The 19112-nt window shown below is 30.2% G+C and overlaps 2 protein-coding genes across 3 annotated transcripts; one reads left to right on the top strand and one right to left on the bottom strand.

Moving 5' to 3' along the window:
* Positions 1–8483: 8483 nt before the first annotated feature.
* On the top strand, positions 8484–10532 carry LOC114389186 (probable RNA-binding protein ARP1). The gene is made up of 6 exons (XM_028349807.1): positions 8484–8680; positions 8805–8937; positions 9199–9310; positions 9418–9457; positions 9747–9993; positions 10084–10532. Exons 1-6 carry the CDS (start codon positions 8495–8497, stop codon positions 10200–10202), a joined length of 837 nt encoding a protein of 278 aa, XP_028205608.1. The 5' UTR covers positions 8484–8494; the 3' UTR covers positions 10203–10532.
* An 816-nt stretch (positions 10533–11348) lies between these two features.
* Positions 11349–15913, bottom strand: LOC114390674 (granule-bound starch synthase 1, chloroplastic/amyloplastic-like). 2 transcript variants are annotated; one of them, XM_028351503.1, is made up of 14 exons: positions 15773–15913; positions 15161–15526; positions 14998–15078; positions 14780–14878; positions 14609–14698; positions 14097–14160; positions 13913–14013; positions 13675–13784; positions 13302–13557; positions 13023–13199; positions 12723–12914; positions 12524–12610; positions 12296–12424; positions 11349–11803 (listed from the first exon to the last, which is right to left on the bottom strand). In XM_028351503.1, the coding sequence occupies exons 2-14, from the start codon at positions 15515–15517 to the stop codon at positions 11687–11689; spliced, it is 1860 nt and encodes a 619-aa protein (XP_028207304.1). In that variant the 5' UTR covers positions 15518–15526; positions 15773–15913; the 3' UTR covers positions 11349–11686. The 2 variants fall into 2 exon arrangements, with proteins under 2 accessions (XP_028207304.1, XP_028207305.1); XM_028351504.1 differs by having other exon boundaries at positions 15161–15529; positions 15773–15905.
* Between the last annotated feature and the right edge of the window lie 3199 nt (positions 15914–19112).

The following is a 19112-nucleotide window of genomic DNA, read 5'->3' as shown; positions in this document are numbered from 1 at the left end:
ATGTCTCTAATTGGTTATTTCCTTTTAGTTTTTAAGGTGGATTTTATTTCCAACTGCTTCGTCTCTCCTTGTACGCTCGATCCTATTAATTATAACCTATTCAATTATCAAGTATCCATGCATTTGTCATGTGATAATCTATTAATTTGAATTAGAGAGTTTTCAAGAAAACTATCTTTTAAATCCATAAGAATGAAGTAAATAACCTACATTTCTGTGGGTGAAAAGCATGCTCAATTTACTAAAATAATAGTGAAAATATATATAAAAAAAAATCTCACACATGACCGGTAATAATTTCTTATTATTTTTTCTTTTATTGATTTTTCATGAATAAAAAATAAAATATCACATAAAGATAACGGATGGACTTCCACGCCTTCACGAAACTTTTTCAATAAATTTTCATCATAAACATCAAACTCGACTCAAATTAATATTTGTAATAAAAGTTACAATCAAAATGGTATAAAAAAGGCATAAACGTTTCTTTATTAGAATTTACTCATTCTAAACATAAATATAATCCGATAATTAAAACACAAAGAATTTACTTAGAATAAATCGTGTGTAATTTATAGGAAGAAATCGTAATTATATATGGTGAATGGTGCATTCCTTCTCATTCGGTTCATATCCAAATCCAGCTTACGTTTGCTTTAGAAAGGGGACCCACTTTTGACCGCCTACCATAAAAAAGATGAGTGGGTGGTGTAAAAGTTGATAAATATTCAAAATGTAACCATTGGTGGATTCATCTTTATTCATGGGGTTGTTATCCATTTTACCTTTGCTTTAGAAAAAAAAGGGACCCATTTTTCACCAAGTGACTAAAAAAGATAATTGAGTGGTGTAACGGATTTAATAATAAAATGTATTTTTTATCATGGTATATGAGTAAAGTTTTGTTTATCATGTCATATGTATAAAGTATTTCTTAAAAAAAAGTGTATAAAGTATTTAGGTTTATGAATAATTTTTATCAAATAATCTGGTTTTATGTTTAGTGAAATTTCTTCTCTTAAGTATTATTTCTTTTACTCAAACTTAAGATCTAATTAGGAGTGTAAGAAAAACCTGAATCGATCTAAAACAAAACCAAATCAAATTATAAAATCAAATCATTTTGAGAAAAAATTGAACCAATTAACCAAACTATTTTATAAAAATGTTAGTTAACTGAACCATTTTTATAAAATGACTTGGTTTTGTTCGATTCTTTAAGAAAACCGAATCATTTATGAGTACGAAATAGATAAATGAATTGAATCGATTTAAACCAAACCTAAAAAATCCTAATCAAATTTGGGGAAAAAAATAACTGAACCGGTCTACTTTATAAAAACAGTAACGAATTATTTTTACAAAGTGGATCAGTTTGGTTCATATTTAAAAAAAAAAAATCAAATTATGCTATCTTAAGTCTAATTTAAAGAACCAAAACCAATTTTACTTTTTTTATATAGAACGCAATTTCACTTTAACAAACATAATATATGTATATTAAAATAGGTTTTAAGATTTAAGAAATGAGATGGTTAATCTGGTGGTGATTTGACGGGACCAGGAGCATGTTATATAACACTTTATTTTCAATAGATAAAATAGTTAAATCATTCAATCTATCTTGTAATATTGTTGATTTTATATAACACTTCACTTTCAACCGTCGCAACTTTTACAGGAATTGTCAATAAAATTCTATATATGCAATGTAAATATTTGGAAAAGAATCTAAAGTTTTAATATAACTCAATACTTTTATTGGTGTGCTAATTTCTTCTCTTAACACTTTTCTTACTACTTTCAATTCTAAAAATAAATCAAGATCATCAATATCAAAGTATTCATTAAACTTTAAAAAAATTTCAAGATTAATACAATATTTTTTCAATTCATTCTCATCTAAAGCTTTAATTTTTTTGAAATCAAATAAAAAAACTAAAAATAGTCTCATATTGTAAAAATTGTTCAAATCGTGTCTCAATGGAATTAATTGATTGATCTAATATGTATAAAAAATATTCAATACGAAAAGATTCTTTAGGTGAATGTGTGATCTCATTACTAATATTTTCATCAAAATAAAATTTTCTATGAATTTTACGTTTTTCATAAAATTTTAGTTCTATATTTTGATCAGAAAGATTTTAAATTATTTTATATTGATCAGTTAAAATTTGTTAATAGTGAGTAATAAAAAAAATTTAGGAACCTAAAAAATATTTTTTTTTTTTGAAGACCTTAAGCTGATACTTAATTTGTGTTGCATCTTGGACGATGTTGTATATAGATACCTGATTGGATAAGGAATTCCGGTTGATATATATGCAAGGTGATAAAGAAAGGTTAACAACATCGATTCCGGCGAGTCAAAATAAGAATCCTTGGCTACCAAACCCAGGTTGGCTTTCACTATGTTATGAAATTGGCATTAGACAGCACTTGTCGATTATGACTTATGATACCACCACTTGGAGATGGAAGCACACGTGCTTGCTTCACATCCCAGGTGTGGTTTGAAAACAACTTCACACCTAATATATATACAGATAGAGAGTGAATATATCTCATTTTGATTAAGTAATAAAAAATATAAAAGAAAGTTAAGTAAAAGAAAAGAAATTTTGAAGAGGAAAAAATTAAGAGTTTAATGTCTTTACTCGGGTAAAATAGTTTTATATTATTATTTAATTATAAATTATTATTTAAATTATTTTAAATTAATTATTTTTAAAGTTAATAAATTTATTATATATGATAAATTGTGATAGAATAATTATGTAAAAAATTTATAGTATATAATATTTTTTCTCAAAAAATTAATAAGTACTTTCTTTATTAGAAAACATGAAAAGATAATTTTATATCTTGAGTAATATTTACCTTGCTGAGGTAGTCTTTGCATCATTGAAAAGCTAAGTTTTTTTTTCTTACAATTCATGTTCTTGTCTTGTAACACAAATTAATATCTATCTTCCTCTTCAAATAAAATAACAAAACAAAACAAAATTGTAGCTTGAAATAAATAAATAAAAAAACAACTCAAAAGTAAGTTATTTAGACATAGTAAAAACTTTCTCTTAACCTCATTTATGTTCTATTTGGTAGGGAGGACAGAAATAAATAAGATAAATGAAAATAAAAAATAAGTGAGAAATAAAATAAAAAATAAGGATATTTGATGAAAGAGAAATAAAGAAAAAATAAAAAATAATATAATAATCTCATGATTTTTAAAATTATTTGTCCTCTAAATCTTGTGCATCAGACAACTCGACTAATTTCTTTCCAATTTCTTCTCTACCAAAAAGATACCATCAATCATTATTTTTTCTTGTTCTCGTATAAAAGGACATGCATGCAAGTCGCACGGGATAACATGATAATTAATGTATTGCTCAACACATATGTTAATTCCTTAAGAAAAACATATATATTATTATGAATTTATTATATTTTTGGTCTCTTTAGTATAATGATTAAGATGGACTAAAAATGAAATTAAGCTCTGTAAAAAAATTAATTTTTGAAATAATTATCGTCCTAAAAAACTAAAACAGAAAATATTACAACTTGGACTAGAGATCTTAATTATCAAATTTCAATCAATTTTAATTATAACTTTCTTTCAATATCATTACCTTCTAAAAAAATCCCCTCTTATCTTTATTGTTCGCTTCTGCTAGTTTTATAAAAGAACTAACTTTATCCTTGAAAATGATTGAATTTCATGCATTGGTTTAATTCTATTTCTCGGATTCATTGAATTCTTCCAAGCCAATAATTAAGTACTCTTGCATCTCAAATATATATAATGCCTACCAATTTTTTTAAAATTGATGTTTAGGAGTTAAATGATAAAGAAAAAATGGGATTTTTTCATTTTTAATATATTGTTAATCTGATAAGTTTCAAAAATTAAATAATCAAAATAATAATTTACTGTTCAAATAATCTTATAATTCTCTTAAATTAAAAAGTAAAACTCCTATCCTCACTTCCATTTTCCATTAAAACCTCACTACTAAACCTACAGTGTAAAAGAAATTAAAACTCAATTGCCATATCATACTATGTTAGATATATAACTGATAAAAAAAATTACTATGTTGGATAAACAATTCTGAGTTGTGACTAGAAAAAAATACAACTATGTGCTTTCTATATATGATCAAATTAACTATCAAAGACAGTTTATATATTATTTTGAATATTATAATGATCTAACATTTTTACTGTTTTATACACTTAAATTAATTAATAATGGTCTTTGTACATTAATTAACGTACTGATTAGCTCAAGTGGGTAATTTGAAACAGGAACGTGCAACAACCTTTCCTCTTAATTTCCTTTTCCCCCATCTAGCATTGTGACAGGCTCAAGCCCTACAACTTTCGGTGATACCTGACTACAATTTGAAACTTGGCTTATAATGATGAAGTCTGCTAGATTTAAACAACACTTGGTATCATGTGGAATTTCTTTATTCTTTAATTAGCTCTATATAGGACTACAAAATTGAGGTTGATCATTTGGTTTAGGTTCACAGCTTTGGACTAATTAACTTTTTCAACAAATGACGAGAAGGTTTGAAAATTTATAGAAATACCACAACTCCAACACACTTTATGTCAAAAGGTGTAATTTATATGGCTTTTTGCCCATGTCATTAATGTCTTCACTTCACAAACTAATTAATTAATTAATTATAAGCATGGTTTTTGTGGGTGGTCCAATATTCAAAGCGTGGGATTATATACAACACATGATGATGCCTGTCTAATCTAAGGTTCACTAGAATTATTACTTCACGTACATTTTATTTTTATATAATAAATGATGGCCATTAACGGCATTAAAATGATGAAGAATTGAAAGGAACTTAAATTTCGAAGTTGTCAATGAAAGCACAACATTTTTACCTCACATACACTATATTCATAATATAACGGTTCTAAATGTTGTCAACGTGAAAGACAGTTCACTGTTTAATATCCTTCTTTCTTTCCAGTTTCTTTTCTCTTAAAAACTCAAAGATACATTTTTTTTTAATGTGCTATGAGAAACCAGTATTTAATTAATTTGTGGAATATTAGATTGTGATTTCGCGGTTCCAGCTACAGCTTGGGTGATTACGTATAGTATGTTTTTAATACTAGTCAAACCAAACATACTTCATGCAACCCAGCAGGCTATAAATACCAGAAACAAAATTGTGTTAAGGGTTGAAAATTTTCCAGAGAATACAGAAATCACAAAAATATTTCAAAAAAAAAACAAACAACACCTCATTGTTGTATATAAAGGAATCCAATCACAGAGGAGCAGAAAAACATAACTACGCTGAGTTTGAGCTTTTTTTTTTTTTTTTTGCCTTTGTGATGCGCTAGGTTCGGTCCAATCTCTAAACAAAGTCATTTCCATTTTATTGTAGTGGTAGGCCTACAGTCTTTTGTCCACAGAATGCAAAGCTAGCCCAAAACTAATTAAATAAAATCAATTTCCAAGCATATATGATTTATTTAAAAAATAGGAAACTAATATGTTAGTAACAATGAATTAAATGAAACCAATTGTAATATAATTGTTTAATCTATTAACAAAAAATTGTGTGTGTTGTTAGCTTAATGAAATTGGATATTAGTAATGGAAATGGTTTGTTAAACAATTCATTCATCAGTACATTTATCATTATTATATTGTTTATTTAGACCAAATTGGTGCTAATTAGACCCACATGTATGATTTTTAAAGTAATTACTACAAAAATTAATAAATATATATCATACATAATTATCTATAATTGGATAGTTTATGTAAAAAATATTTACATTATTAAGACATTCTAATTAAATTCCAATAAAAATAGGAACAAAACTTAACCAAACCAAATGTGTTACACGAATAAAAGCATTCCAAGTGAAATAAAAAGTAACATTGGAAAAAAATAAAAATATTTTTTTTTCATCACCTATTAATTTAGGCAGGGAGGGGAAGGAAGAGAAAAATAGTAATTTGGCCAACATCATCTGAAGTCCAACCTTGATTACTTTAATAAGGAAAGTAGGTTGATGATTAGGTTGCATGACAGTGATAGTTAAATATTAGTAATGCTTCGATTTGAAGGTAAATAGGAAATACAGTAAACTTGCTTTTAAAAAAAAAGTAAATACATGCAGTAAACTGAAGGAAATTTAATTACAAATAGTCAAATATTGTTTCCTTCCGTCCATCCACTTTGACCAAATTTTTACGCCGCATATACCTCGCTTGCCACTTGTTTTTCTTCTTTCTCTGCCTATGGTTTTTCCTTTCAACGCCAAAAAGTTGTTTTTTCCAAAGTGTAGGGTGGTGTGTTTATCTCTTTAGTAAACCTTTTTTTTCTTCTGGTTTTCACGCCTCGAACAAAATAGATAGAGTCAAAATGCAACATGAAGAGAAAATGGCATTCTTTACGAGATTTGTTTGTTTTAAACATGTTTGCGGTAGCTGGCTTGCAGTGGATACACATCTTGTGTTATAGCTTGCTTGTTATTAAAATATTTAGCTTCTTAAAAAAAAACATGTTTGTGGTTACAAGCTAAAAATTGAAAAAAAAAATATAAGATTGATCAAGATAATTAAGGAAAGAAGAAAAGGAAGAGAAGTTAAAATGTTAACATTTTAAGAACTAACATTTATCCATAAAAAAATCTTAAAAGTAAATATAGAAATAATGTAAAAATTTTTAGAAGTTAGTTTTACTAAGAACTAGTTTTTTTTTTTCAATAAAGCACCCAACCTTTATGTCATATTAACAATGTGCTTGAATTCTCGTTCACAAAATTCAAATGTGAATCAAAGAAACAATAACTAGTTAATTGCTTTTGATGTGAAAATTTAATAAAACATGGATTACCAACTAAGAATGTTCAATAGATGGGAGGACTCATCAACTACTGAAAAAATAAGCTTAATTCAATTTGCCCACATTTCTAACTGACTTGAAATAATAAATTTCCAACTTATATGACAAGGTGTGATTAATTAATGACAAGCTAAATACGATAAAATACACATTAGAGAAGTTAATTGTGAAAAGTGATCAAGTTTACAAAAAGTTTCCTACTTGTAAGGAGATTTCTGAATATGTATTTGCTTTGATATATCTTGAATTCTTATATACAAGGAATGTACTTTTCAAATAAGAGATGATTGTTTTATATAGACCTAGACCTAGTTACTCTAACTACAAGGATGAAGTTTGTTATTTGTTACAACAGTTTATAGAAGGTTATTTTTCTCTATCCTTTATACTACCCAAATCAGTATATAACAAGTTATTAATCTAATGTGTTAATTGAATAGAGTAAAATAAGTCTTATATATAATAAGAAATCTCATAAATTCAAGCTCGTCCTCAACAAATTATAGAGTAGGCACCACCTCCTCCTAAATTTGTCATAAAAAGGTACGAAACAAGTTGTTTAATTTGTCTTCTATTAGTTAAAAATTGAATTAAAAATGGGGTTGTTAAGGACTCAACAGAAATAACTCTATTTCAATAATGATAAAGAAATTCCTACAGTTAAGCAAAACAAATTCTTACAGTTAAGCAACTTTGATAAAGAAATAGATGGTGAATAATGAAAAATGGAGGGAGGGTTGTTTTAAAATATTGGAAGAGTTTGATTGATGTACTAACAAACAAAAATAAATAAAGTGTCCACATTGGAATCTAAAATTTAATTTTAGCTTCCTTTTTAATTATCCTTTTTTGGTTAATAGAATTGAATTGCAGCAGCTCCAGGAACGAGGAGGTAAGGTGGTTTAAGACGCACATGCACACAAACATACACACCAAAAGAGGAAGATAATACATTGAGAGAAAAGCAGAGAGATACACAGAAGCATTAATAAATAAAGGATATTATTTATTTATAGAAAAAGCTTTCATGTGAAAGTTATCGTATCATGTCCATAAGCCCCACAAATGTCCTAAATAGAACAAGCAACATTAAGGTGCACATAAGGGAAGGTTGAATACGACGAAGCAGAATTTCTATGCTCCTAAAATGATACATTATTATGTATGAAATAGCACATAGAAAGGGGTGATATAGTAAAAGTCTAAAAGAGGTTGGTCTTATTAATTGTAATATTGTATTCCATATTCTATATAACTTGTGTTGCAATGATCCTTCTGTATTTTGTTATGAGATTTTGTTTTTCTATTTCCTTCATTCTCTTCCTTTCCACCCTTAAAAGTAATGATTATATAGCACCAACACAACCACAAGTGCATGAATGTTTTCAACTTTTCATTGATGATTTGATGTAATCTTCATAAGAACATTCTTTTTTCTCACTTATTTTTGTTCTGAATTTTCCTTGTAATCCAATTGTTTGTTTTTGTTTATTTGAAAATTTGAGATTGTATGTATCTCTATTGATTTCTTTTTTCTTCTTTTTGTATGTAAAACACGTAATATCTCCACAAAGCAATTTCAGATGGTGGGTGGTAACATCAATTCAAGGCAATACAATGATACAACTTCTACCAAAATCTTTGTTGGAGGGTTAGCTTGGGAGACTCAAAGGGACACAATGAGAAGGTATTTTGAGCAGTTTGGAGAGATCTTAGAGGCTGTTGTCATCACAGACAAGAACACTGGGAAATCCAAGGGTTATGGTTTTGTAAGCCCATTTGCCTTTTTTTTTATTCTCATGTCTCGTCAATCTACGTTGACATATTTGCTTGTCCATTTCATTTGGCATGTGGTCTTAAACAGTGAGTCTTTGGTTTTATCTGTTATCCTAGGTCACATTCAAGGATCCAGAGGCAGCAATGAACGCATGTCAGAACCCCTCTCCAATAATTGATGGAAGGAGGGCAAACTGTAATATTGCAGCTATTGGTGCAAACAAGAATAGGACACAGGCTCCACAACATGGTCTCAATCAGTCCATTTTCCTTTATCTTATTACAATGTCCTCTTTCTTTAAATATTTTATTTTTATCTCAACTTATTTTTCTGTATTCTATTTCTCTGAAAAGAGTCTGAGTTTTTTCCATTCTAACCTATATCTATTTATCTCATACTAAGAAGAAGTCACAAGCCACCTTTACTATATTAAAATAAAGTTTATCATATATGCATAAGTTTTTTTTTAAAAAAAAAAAATTGAGAAGCAATTTCACATTGTGGGTGCAGGACAGTCTAGAGCAGCACCTGGTGTGTTGGCCTCACCTGCTTTTCATGGCCCTTCCTCTACATTTGTCAATCAAAACATTGGGCAATACACATTTCCTAATTCAAGTTTTGGGTAACATGAACATACCATGTGTAGTTTAGGTCACTTTTCTATTTTGCATGTCAATTTTTCTCCCTTATTCCTACATTCTCTAATTCTGCTTTTTTGCATTTTTTTAGCATATATACTGGATATTCACAAGACACAATGTACCCCATGGTAGGTGTTTGTCTAGTCAGTGCTTAAAAATAATCACGCACAATAATTATAGAATAGATAGTACATATACAGACAATGTAAATAATTATTATACTGTTATCTAATTACAAACATAATATACGATAAATTTGTAAATTTTTTACAATAATTACTTAAAAGCCATACAATAATTTCAAATTGGTTTACAGTATATATTTTTTACATAGACAATACATGAAATTTAAACTCTTAATTATATGTACATGTTGTTCATTAACATTGGCATGCTTTTGTGTGGGCAATTTTGCAGAACTGCTATGGGATATTTGGAGGTCAACAGTTATCAACTTATTATCCCTCCAATGGGGCATCTGGGCAAGTGGGATTAGTCCATAACATTTACCCTTTTAGTGCCCATTATCCATACAATAGCCAGGCTCATGGTTTTGGTGTCCAATATCCACAAATGATGCAGTTTCCAATTCTCCCTAGGCACTATGGTTCAGCTGGTATCCTTGCACTTCCTTCTTCAATGGCAATGCCAATTACTAGTGCAGGTAAAAGTCAAGTCATTTTATTGATATTGTCTCTTTGACTATCCAATTTAAACAAGAGTAGTACATTAAAGGGTAAAATAACGTTAACAGTTACAACAACAGCAACTACAACAACAACAACAGAGGCATTAAGAACAAGTGTGGGTGCTTCACAAACCGCTGGAACAACTTCTGAACAAAATTCTTCAGCTGAATCTCTACATAGATAAACCAATGAGGTCTTGTAAAGCTAAATATGTTGAAAGGTGATGAGAAAGGTTAAGAACCAAGAAGGGATGACATTGACTATACAAGAAGCATATTAAGTAGTGATTCCTAAAAGAGGCTGAGAAGTACTCCAATAACTCAACACGGAACCCTTCATTCAAGGAATGGGTACATGATGTACAATACATAAAGCTTATGCCCCTAATCGACCTAAACTAATCCTTAATTCATGCTCTAAATATTGCAGCCTTATAGGCTAATTTACTAACCCTGGATTGAATAGTTATTTTGAAGGAACATATTGAATAACTACTAAGATTAGTTTTTTTTTTTACAGCACTATTAAGGTTTGTTCAGTGGTGGGAGATTTGAATAATTTACAAAATATTTTATGTTAAAATCTCATTATCTGTCATTGTATACCAAAAAACTAATACATTGAGCTAGGACTGCTCAATCCGTCAATTTATTAATGGGGTGAATGAATGTCAAGATGATGAGGCTTTGAAATAAAGCCTCTTTACTTTTATTATTATTATTATTATTATTATCACACTAATTTTCACTGTAGGACTATAATTCCTGTGTAAAAAAATAACCTTTTCTATAATAAATATTACATACATAATATAATTATAAAAATATAAAAGTAATTGTGTTGATACCTCGTTAAAAATAAATCAATCTGACACACAATGGAATTGGCTTTATAAAACAAAAGTTTTTTCTTTTCTAATTAGGGAAAGTTTATACTTTCAAATTGTTGGCAATTTTAGTTCATAGCCATTCCACTATGGAAAACTTAAAACCGTTGTGGGATCATATACTTGATGGATATATGCCACAATTAGTGAAAAAATGATAACAAGTAATTTTTCTGCTTGCTTTTTTTAATATTTCCTTGCGGGATCATACACTTGATGGATCAAATTGTTTTTGTTATTTTTGGTAGAAAATACTAAATAAGTTTATAGTAAAAGTTAATGTAAAAAATTCAATTCAATGTAAAAGAGAGTTCTTGTTTTTTAGGAAGACGTTCTTTTCAGTTTTTATTTTATTTAGGCGTTCTTTTCATTCTTAGTGAAACGTGCTTTTGAAAACAAACATTACAGAACTTTTTAAATAACTGACCATGACATTTTGTGTTGTAAAATTACGTTTTATAAACGCACCTTTTGGAGCCAAACATGCAGATACAATAAGCACAAAGCAGTACAAGTTGGATATACAGCACAACTCCTTGTTTGCCCAACATAGCCTGTGTCATATCTAGGCTATTAAGAAACGCTTTAATTTATGCTAATCTTGAAGACATGCACTCACTACACTGATTTGAATAGTGTAATTTCCGTGTCCATGTACATTTCTATAATATATTTAGAAGAAAACAAAAATTGGAAGAAGGATAAAACATAATATTAATAAGAAGCAAGGAGCTGGGGGAACTTCATGAGACTAAGATTCCCTCACATCTTTGTTCTCATTATTATGGTGTTGCCACATTTTCCTTTGCCTGTGGAGCAATTTCTTCTCCATCACTTCCAGGTTCACTGCCAGGAACTCCCAGGCTTAGCAGCACTTCCTCCCACTTCTTAGCAGGCCCCTATTTCCAAAACAAAATTCAGTTACTAGTTACTAAGGTTAAAGAGACAAATATGGTATGGATTGGTAACTTCAAATTAATTGTGGGAGAAAATTGTCTGTACTGAGAGTGTGAAGAGTTTTTACATAAGAAATCGTCATATATGATAAGTTAATTGATTTTTATAAAGAGAAAAAAGACTATGCCCTGAAAGTATGAAATAGTTTTAATAATTTTACACTTTCATCTAATCACATACCACCATGTAAGATAAGTTTGTTGACTTTTACAATAGTTACCTTAAAAGAGTCCTACCAATGGTAATATGATCAAATGAAAATGTAAAAGTTATTTTACACTCTGTGCAGTAATTAAAGTTTTTTATAAAAACTACCTTAAAAGTCATACTTATCATGATTTCTTATTGATTAACAGTGTAAATCAGTGCATAGAAATTAAATTCAAAAAGTATATTTAAATCTCATCACAGCTTATGGTTCTTCCTTCACTCACCTTCCAGGAAAGATCTTGAGCCATGCAGTTCTTTATTATTTCTGTAAAAGCTGGAGTTCCATAGACTGCAAGGGCCCTTTTGACAGTCTTTGCTATAGCATCCACATCAGCTGGATCCACAGCATCACACTAGAGCAAAATATTGAAAATAATATAATAATGGTTAGTGCTTAGAACTTCAGCTTCTAAGGACACACTTGAAGATTATGAAGTGATGGAGGATATTACTTCAACACTGAAGGCACCCATCTGAAATCCAGTGAAACCTTCTTTGACAGTGTCAACTAATCCACCTGTTGAGGCAACAATTGGTACCTAGAACAGTTAAGAATAGAAGTTGAAGAAAAATGTAAGGCCAATGATTAAAGGAAATCTTATGGAAGGAAACAACACTAGATATGAAGGATTGTAATAGCAAGAATTATACAGATCCATAGCGCATAGCTTGTAACTGAATGAGACCACAAGGCTCAAATCTGCTAGGAACCAATATAAAATCAGCTCCAGCAATTATCATGTGGGCTAGGGGAACATTGAATTTTGCCACTCCTCTGGCCTTGTCAGGGTATGATATTTCAAGTTCCTGTAGTTGTTTTTCCATTTGTTTTTTTCCTGTTCCCTAAGACAATAGAATATCATCCTTGAATGAGATTTCTTAATCCTTTTTTTATGTGAGAAGGGTTGAGAAATTGCGTTTACTTCTTTCTTTTTTTCATTTTATACTTACTAGGGCTACCAACTGAACATTCTCCTTGATAAATTGGGGAATAGCTTCTGCAAGAATATCAGAACCTTTTTGCTCTTCAAGCCTACCAATGAAACCAATAAGAGGAATATTTCTGTCGACCGGCAATCCAACTTCTGCTTGGAGGGCTTCTTTCAAAAGAGCCTTTGCTTCCAATACCTAAGTAGGAGAATTTCTTATTTAGGTATTTTCCTTATGAACCATGACACAATTTAGAGATACTTTTAACTCTATAGAAAAAGAAAAAAAAAAGCTTCTTACTGTTGAAACATCGTATTTGACAGCTATATATTTGTCAGTGGTTGGATTCCACTCCTGAACATCCATGCCATTCACAATTCCAACCAAACGACCATCATCATCAATTTTGCGAAGGATGTTGTCCAATTCCACTCCCTTGTCTGGACCTGACACCAGTTCTTTAGCATAGTTTGGGCTAACAGTTATCACAAACCATGATTCTATAAGTCCAGCTTTCAACCAATTGATTTTCCTTCCAACCACTGGTTTAACATGCCTGCAAGATTAGAACAATAAAAAATAGTTAAAATGTGTATTTGTATCTGATTACTTTTTTTGGAGAAATATGTACTGGTATCTGATGGTTACAATTCATAACTTATGAGCAACATACCCATCAATAAAGTCAAAGGAGCTCTTAAATTGGTCTGGGAGATTTAGAAGTGAGAAGTCGGCGAATGCAAATCTTCCTTGGTAAGCAATGTTGTGGATACAAAAAACAACCTGGTAGCAACCAGAAAGAAAATTTGAAGAGCTTATGAGTTGATCATGAATGTTAAATTAGGTAAATAACTAAATACTATATAAATAATAGCACTACAGAATAACAAGCCAGTGAGATTTAGACCTACCCGGGCATTCATATAGATGCCCCTTGGCTGGTACATACTTTTCAAGTAGCAGGGGATAAGGGCAGTGTGCCAATCATTGGCGACGAAAATGACATCTTCACCTGCATACAAAAAAATTAAAACATCATGCCTGAAAGATCTGATGTTACCTTTGAAAAACTTCATTTATGACCTTAGTCCATACCATATGGTCCAGAGAAATATTTACTGGAATTAAGACTCAGAACCCTTGGGGCTTCCAAAGCAGCCTTGAGAATAATTCAAAGAGAAAAAATAAGGAAAGGGAAGAGTAGACATTACATGGACATGAGTAATTATAAAGAAAACATATTACTTTATCCATCGTATAACTCAAATGCAAGTAGCCTTCTTGCCCTCAGAACTGCCTATTACTACTGATAAATATGTTGCAAAGAAGAGAGTATTTCCGGTGAAAAACTACATGTATTTCTTATAATCAATTAAAATGTGTCATCCGCCATGGAAATCATATTATGTCTAATAAATTATGTAGTTAGTACAACTGTGCAATCCCCTGACCCTTCCTCCCAAGTTGAAGCATATATCTCAGGCAAAACAGTAGTCTTTTTTTATTCTTTTCTGGTTGGAAAGAAATAGTTTTCTATCAAATGTATTATAAAAATAGCAATGTTTGTGAAAAGAACTCTTGCAACCAAAAGGATGCCAATATAGAACCTGGCAAAAGAGGCTAAAACGCAGTTGGTTGTCTTCGTAATCATCTCCTGTAGTTGGTCCATAAAGTTTTTGTCCAGTTTTGCCCCAGACCTTGAAATTCAGTCACACTAATCAGTATCTGAAAGCAAAACAGTGAGAGTGCATAGTAGAAAAATTAAGAAATATTTCAACCTTTTCAAGAAACCAAGGGTGATCCACAAAGACACGATCAACTCCCCTCTTATAGCAATGGAAGAAGCGAACCTTTTCTGTTCTATCTCCTACTTTCACCTATAAAATAGTAAGCAGATCACAATGCATTTAACTATATAACAACACAATTAAGCGAAAACCTCTTCTACCAAGATAAAATTGAAAGCACGACTTCTTACATATAGTCAAGAATATACCTCAATTACAACACCTGTATCCCATGCATCTTTGTACTGGTCATAGCGTGGCACAATAGTCATTACTCGATGCCCGAAACCCTAGAGAAGGACTGATTAGAAAGAGTCTTTCACTCACTGAACCCCAAATATGTCAATTAATAAGCAACAACAGTAAGCTTACTGCCAATGCTGGTGGTAGACCTCCAAGAACATCTCCTAACCCACCAGTTTTGCACCATGGAGCCACCTCCGTTCCTATAATTATGAAAGTCATGCCACATGTGATTATACCTTTAGGCCAGGCATTCTTGCCTTGAGGTCCCTTCCTCATAGCTTGCATTGCATTGGTTTTAATTGGGGTTCTGTTAAGTAGCTCATCCACCGGGTTAAAAATTCTAAGTCCACTATGAGTATTTGTCTGCTTTAGAGATCTAAGTCCCATTGCTACTGCTTTAGACTCATATGAAGCAGTTGTTGGTCCATGATGGACATGAGAATTTCTAGAGACTAAGTTACTTGAAGCAGTCAATGTTGCCATCTTTGATACCTGCTGTGAACAACAAAGGTTCCTTCAGAATTAGACCTTTGTAGCAACACATTTGTACTTATTGTTATGACTTATGAGTTCAAAGTTCTTAGCTAGCAGATATAGTCAAGAATGGTAGCATAAGAAACCATGTTTTAATTTATTAAGAACAATTGACAGTTAACATAATGGCACATTAAATCAGGACCACTAAGAAAAGGAAAGAAAATAAGAAATAGTTGAAGTTTGAGATTGGAACTAACTAACCAGACACTGAAGCAGCACACTCTGAGATTTTGGGAGAGAGAGGTGGTTGAAATTTCTCGAAGTTGCAAGGTTAATCAGAAGGGCAAAGATTTAACATGAAGAATCATCATTATATTATTGAATTGCTTGCTTCAAAACAGATGCACAAAAGGCTCCAACATTTGTAGTTTGGTACCGTACACGTGGCAACCATACAACCATTCTTGTAAATTGCAATCGCTTAGACACCTCAAACGTTATTTGAGGCCTACAGCACATTGAGATATTGAAGGTTTGTGGGGCCATGTTGCTGTCTTTGAATAATTGGAATATTATATTTTTTTTGTGACAGAATAATTGGAATATGCCCTCGTGAGTAATAAAGCCTTAAAAAAATAAAAAATAATATATACATATATAAGCATTTTTTTCGGGGGATTCTTTAACTTTGATAATTAAAAACTATTTAGAGGAAGGCTTCTTTTTATTTTCTTGAATGATTTTATGGGTTAAATCAATGACTCCATGGTGTTCGTTTTCATTTTCCGATTTATGGTTGGAGATTTTAGGTCCTTCAATATTTATTGTGTTAGCACATATTCTGTGAATGACAATCATAAAGATTCAATACAAGACTCTACTTATTAATATTACCCAAACTCCTCACTACTGATCTTGATGGCTTAATAGTAATACTTAATGTGTGATCTTCTTTTTGTTCCAAGTGTGACTACTTTTTTTTTATTTAAATAGGTAAATGGAAAAGGATCATTTTGTGATTTGATTTTTTTTTTTGGAGGATGTAAAGTGATTGGATTTTTTTTCTACGGTTGTGAAGGGCTAAAGCTAAGCTTGGAGGCAAGTTGTGAAAGGGAGGAAAGTGTGATGGCAAAAAAATAGAAACAGAAATAGGCGAGTTATTATGGCTATATATACCCAAAAGAAAAACGTGTTTGGAGAACTTGCTAAGTGCCAACGCTCAAGTGGGAAATGTATGCTGATATAAAATGTTAAAAATATTACAAAGTTATTGACCATTCATAATAGACTGTAGATTATGAACGGTCCCAAATCACTTTATAACACTACGGTTCAATTTATCATTTTAATATTTTTAAGAAAATATCAATAATTAAAAATGACATTAAATCACAAGATAAATTATTTATTATAAATTTAAAATATGTTATATATTTAAAAATATTTATTTATTATAAATTTTAATTATAATATAATTTATATATTTAAAAATGTTTATTTACTATAACTTTTAGTTATATAAAATAAATATTTATTTGTGTGCATTACACATATTAAAAAACTAGTTATAATATAAGTATACTAATCATTTAGCTTAGCAGTTGGATCAACCTTAATTCACTAAGTTTCAAGGATGTACCTTTACCAACCAACCATCCAAAACCCTCCTCCGAATTGCGTAGTGTTTGTTAACTACTTAACCTTATACTAACATGCAAATGGACAATCTAAACATGCTAAACCAAGAGACACATAGTTGTTGTGATGGTGACCCATAATGTACCAAAGGGAAACGTTGCACAAGCTGTTAATTTAATGGAGAAATGGATTTCATACATTCACGCAATCACGAATTTGGACCCTCAGATGAAGATCAAATGATTTATATTTTAAATATATTTTTAACGTTGAATTTACTGCTTGTAAAAAAAATGTTGAATTTACTAAAATGATATATAAATCGTCTGATCTTCATCAGATGGTTATAATTGACCAATTGCATGAATGTATGTTTTTTCTAACTACAGGCAATTCAGATTCAATTTAATGGTATTTTTAGTATAAATAAATAAATAATAATTAAAAAAAACTTTTTCTTAAGAGTAAAATTTATGCTAACTTTCTGAGAACTCTCAATATTACACACAACTTTCTTTTTTTTTTTAACGTTGTTAGCAACTTTTATTAGCATGAGCCACGTACCAGCATAGGAAGAAAAATGCTTCTAATACATATGTTTCATGATAAATCTATAGTACAACTAAATTTATACAATCTTTTAACATGTTTTAATACATTGACTTAATAAATTATTGAGAAAAAACATAACTTAATTGTATATGTTCATATGTGATTCATGTTATGAGATTGTTAAATAAAAAATATCATGGTTTTTAATATAGGAAAAATGAGTAAGTATGAAGAAGATTTGAGAAAAACATAAAAGATCAAGTACGCTCAACACCTTATTGACAAGCTTCAAATTTTAAATTCTAATGTATTTTGATTTTTCTTTTTTTCTTTAGGTCATAACTTGGATTTCATAATGTGGTTGAGGTTATCTTAGTGTCTATATATAGAATGCTTAAACAAAAATTTTACTTTCCATTAAGAGATTCTGATAAAATTTAACATGAATCATAAAAGGTTGAATCACTTGCAAATGTCAATCCATCCAATAGTTGGCAAAAACTGCATGACAATTCATTTTCTACCACTCACGAATGTCAATCCACCCAACGGTGGCTTCGATCACTTTTAACATCTAAAAAAAAAAGAAAGAAAACTCGATGATCTTCGTTCAATGCCCGTGATCATATTTGCATCCTCAATAAGTGCTAAAATTAAAAAGGCTTAGGGTATTCTTTGGACTCTTTAATTGACAGAAGCCAATGAGGCTATTAGGAATCATTATTTGGAATTGAAGATTAAAGGAGTTGGACAATCCTTGAAGATGGCAACACACACACTATGACATATACGTACATATGTTGCGATTTGTAAGTGAACAATATGTGTAAGGTCTTCTACAAGGAAATACTTGAATACGGATGCAGGGAAAGGAGAGGCATCTGAGATTTTTGGAAGTTGTAGCAAACCATTGTGGGATTCAAGAGCACAGAAGGACGTGAAGAGGAAGAACGGGATTTTCATCCCTTTTTCTCTCATTTGTTTTGTTGTGAATTTATGCTTCTTATTTCTGATGGCTAGCTAAATTCCATAGCTAGGATTCTGGTATAATTTGTACTTACAAAACCTTAAATCTTTTTTTTTTAATTCACCTTTTATTATGTCAAATATATTGTTGTCTTGATGTCTTAATTTTGACTTAATTATCAATTTTGTCTCCAAATTATTTTAAAATGGTCAATTTGATTTTCAAATATTTTAATATTCAACTTGATTCTTAGATTTTTTTAAAAAATTGGTCAATTTAGTCATTTCTATCCAATTAAATTGACATCGTTAGAATTATGAATATGAATTACAGAGACTTTTGATTATGAATAGTGATAATTATTATCCTCTACTATATTTATTATTATTTTTAAAAAATATAACACAGTATCTTAAAGTATCCTTAGTCTCCCTTGCACTGTTG

The sequence above is a fragment of the Glycine soja genome, chromosome 16 (assembly GCF_004193775.1).
Source record: "Glycine soja cultivar W05 chromosome 16, ASM419377v2, whole genome shotgun sequence".
Taxonomy (NCBI): Eukaryota; Viridiplantae; Streptophyta; class Magnoliopsida; order Fabales; family Fabaceae; genus Glycine; species Glycine soja.
This window is presented reverse-complemented; position numbering and strand designations above follow the sequence as displayed.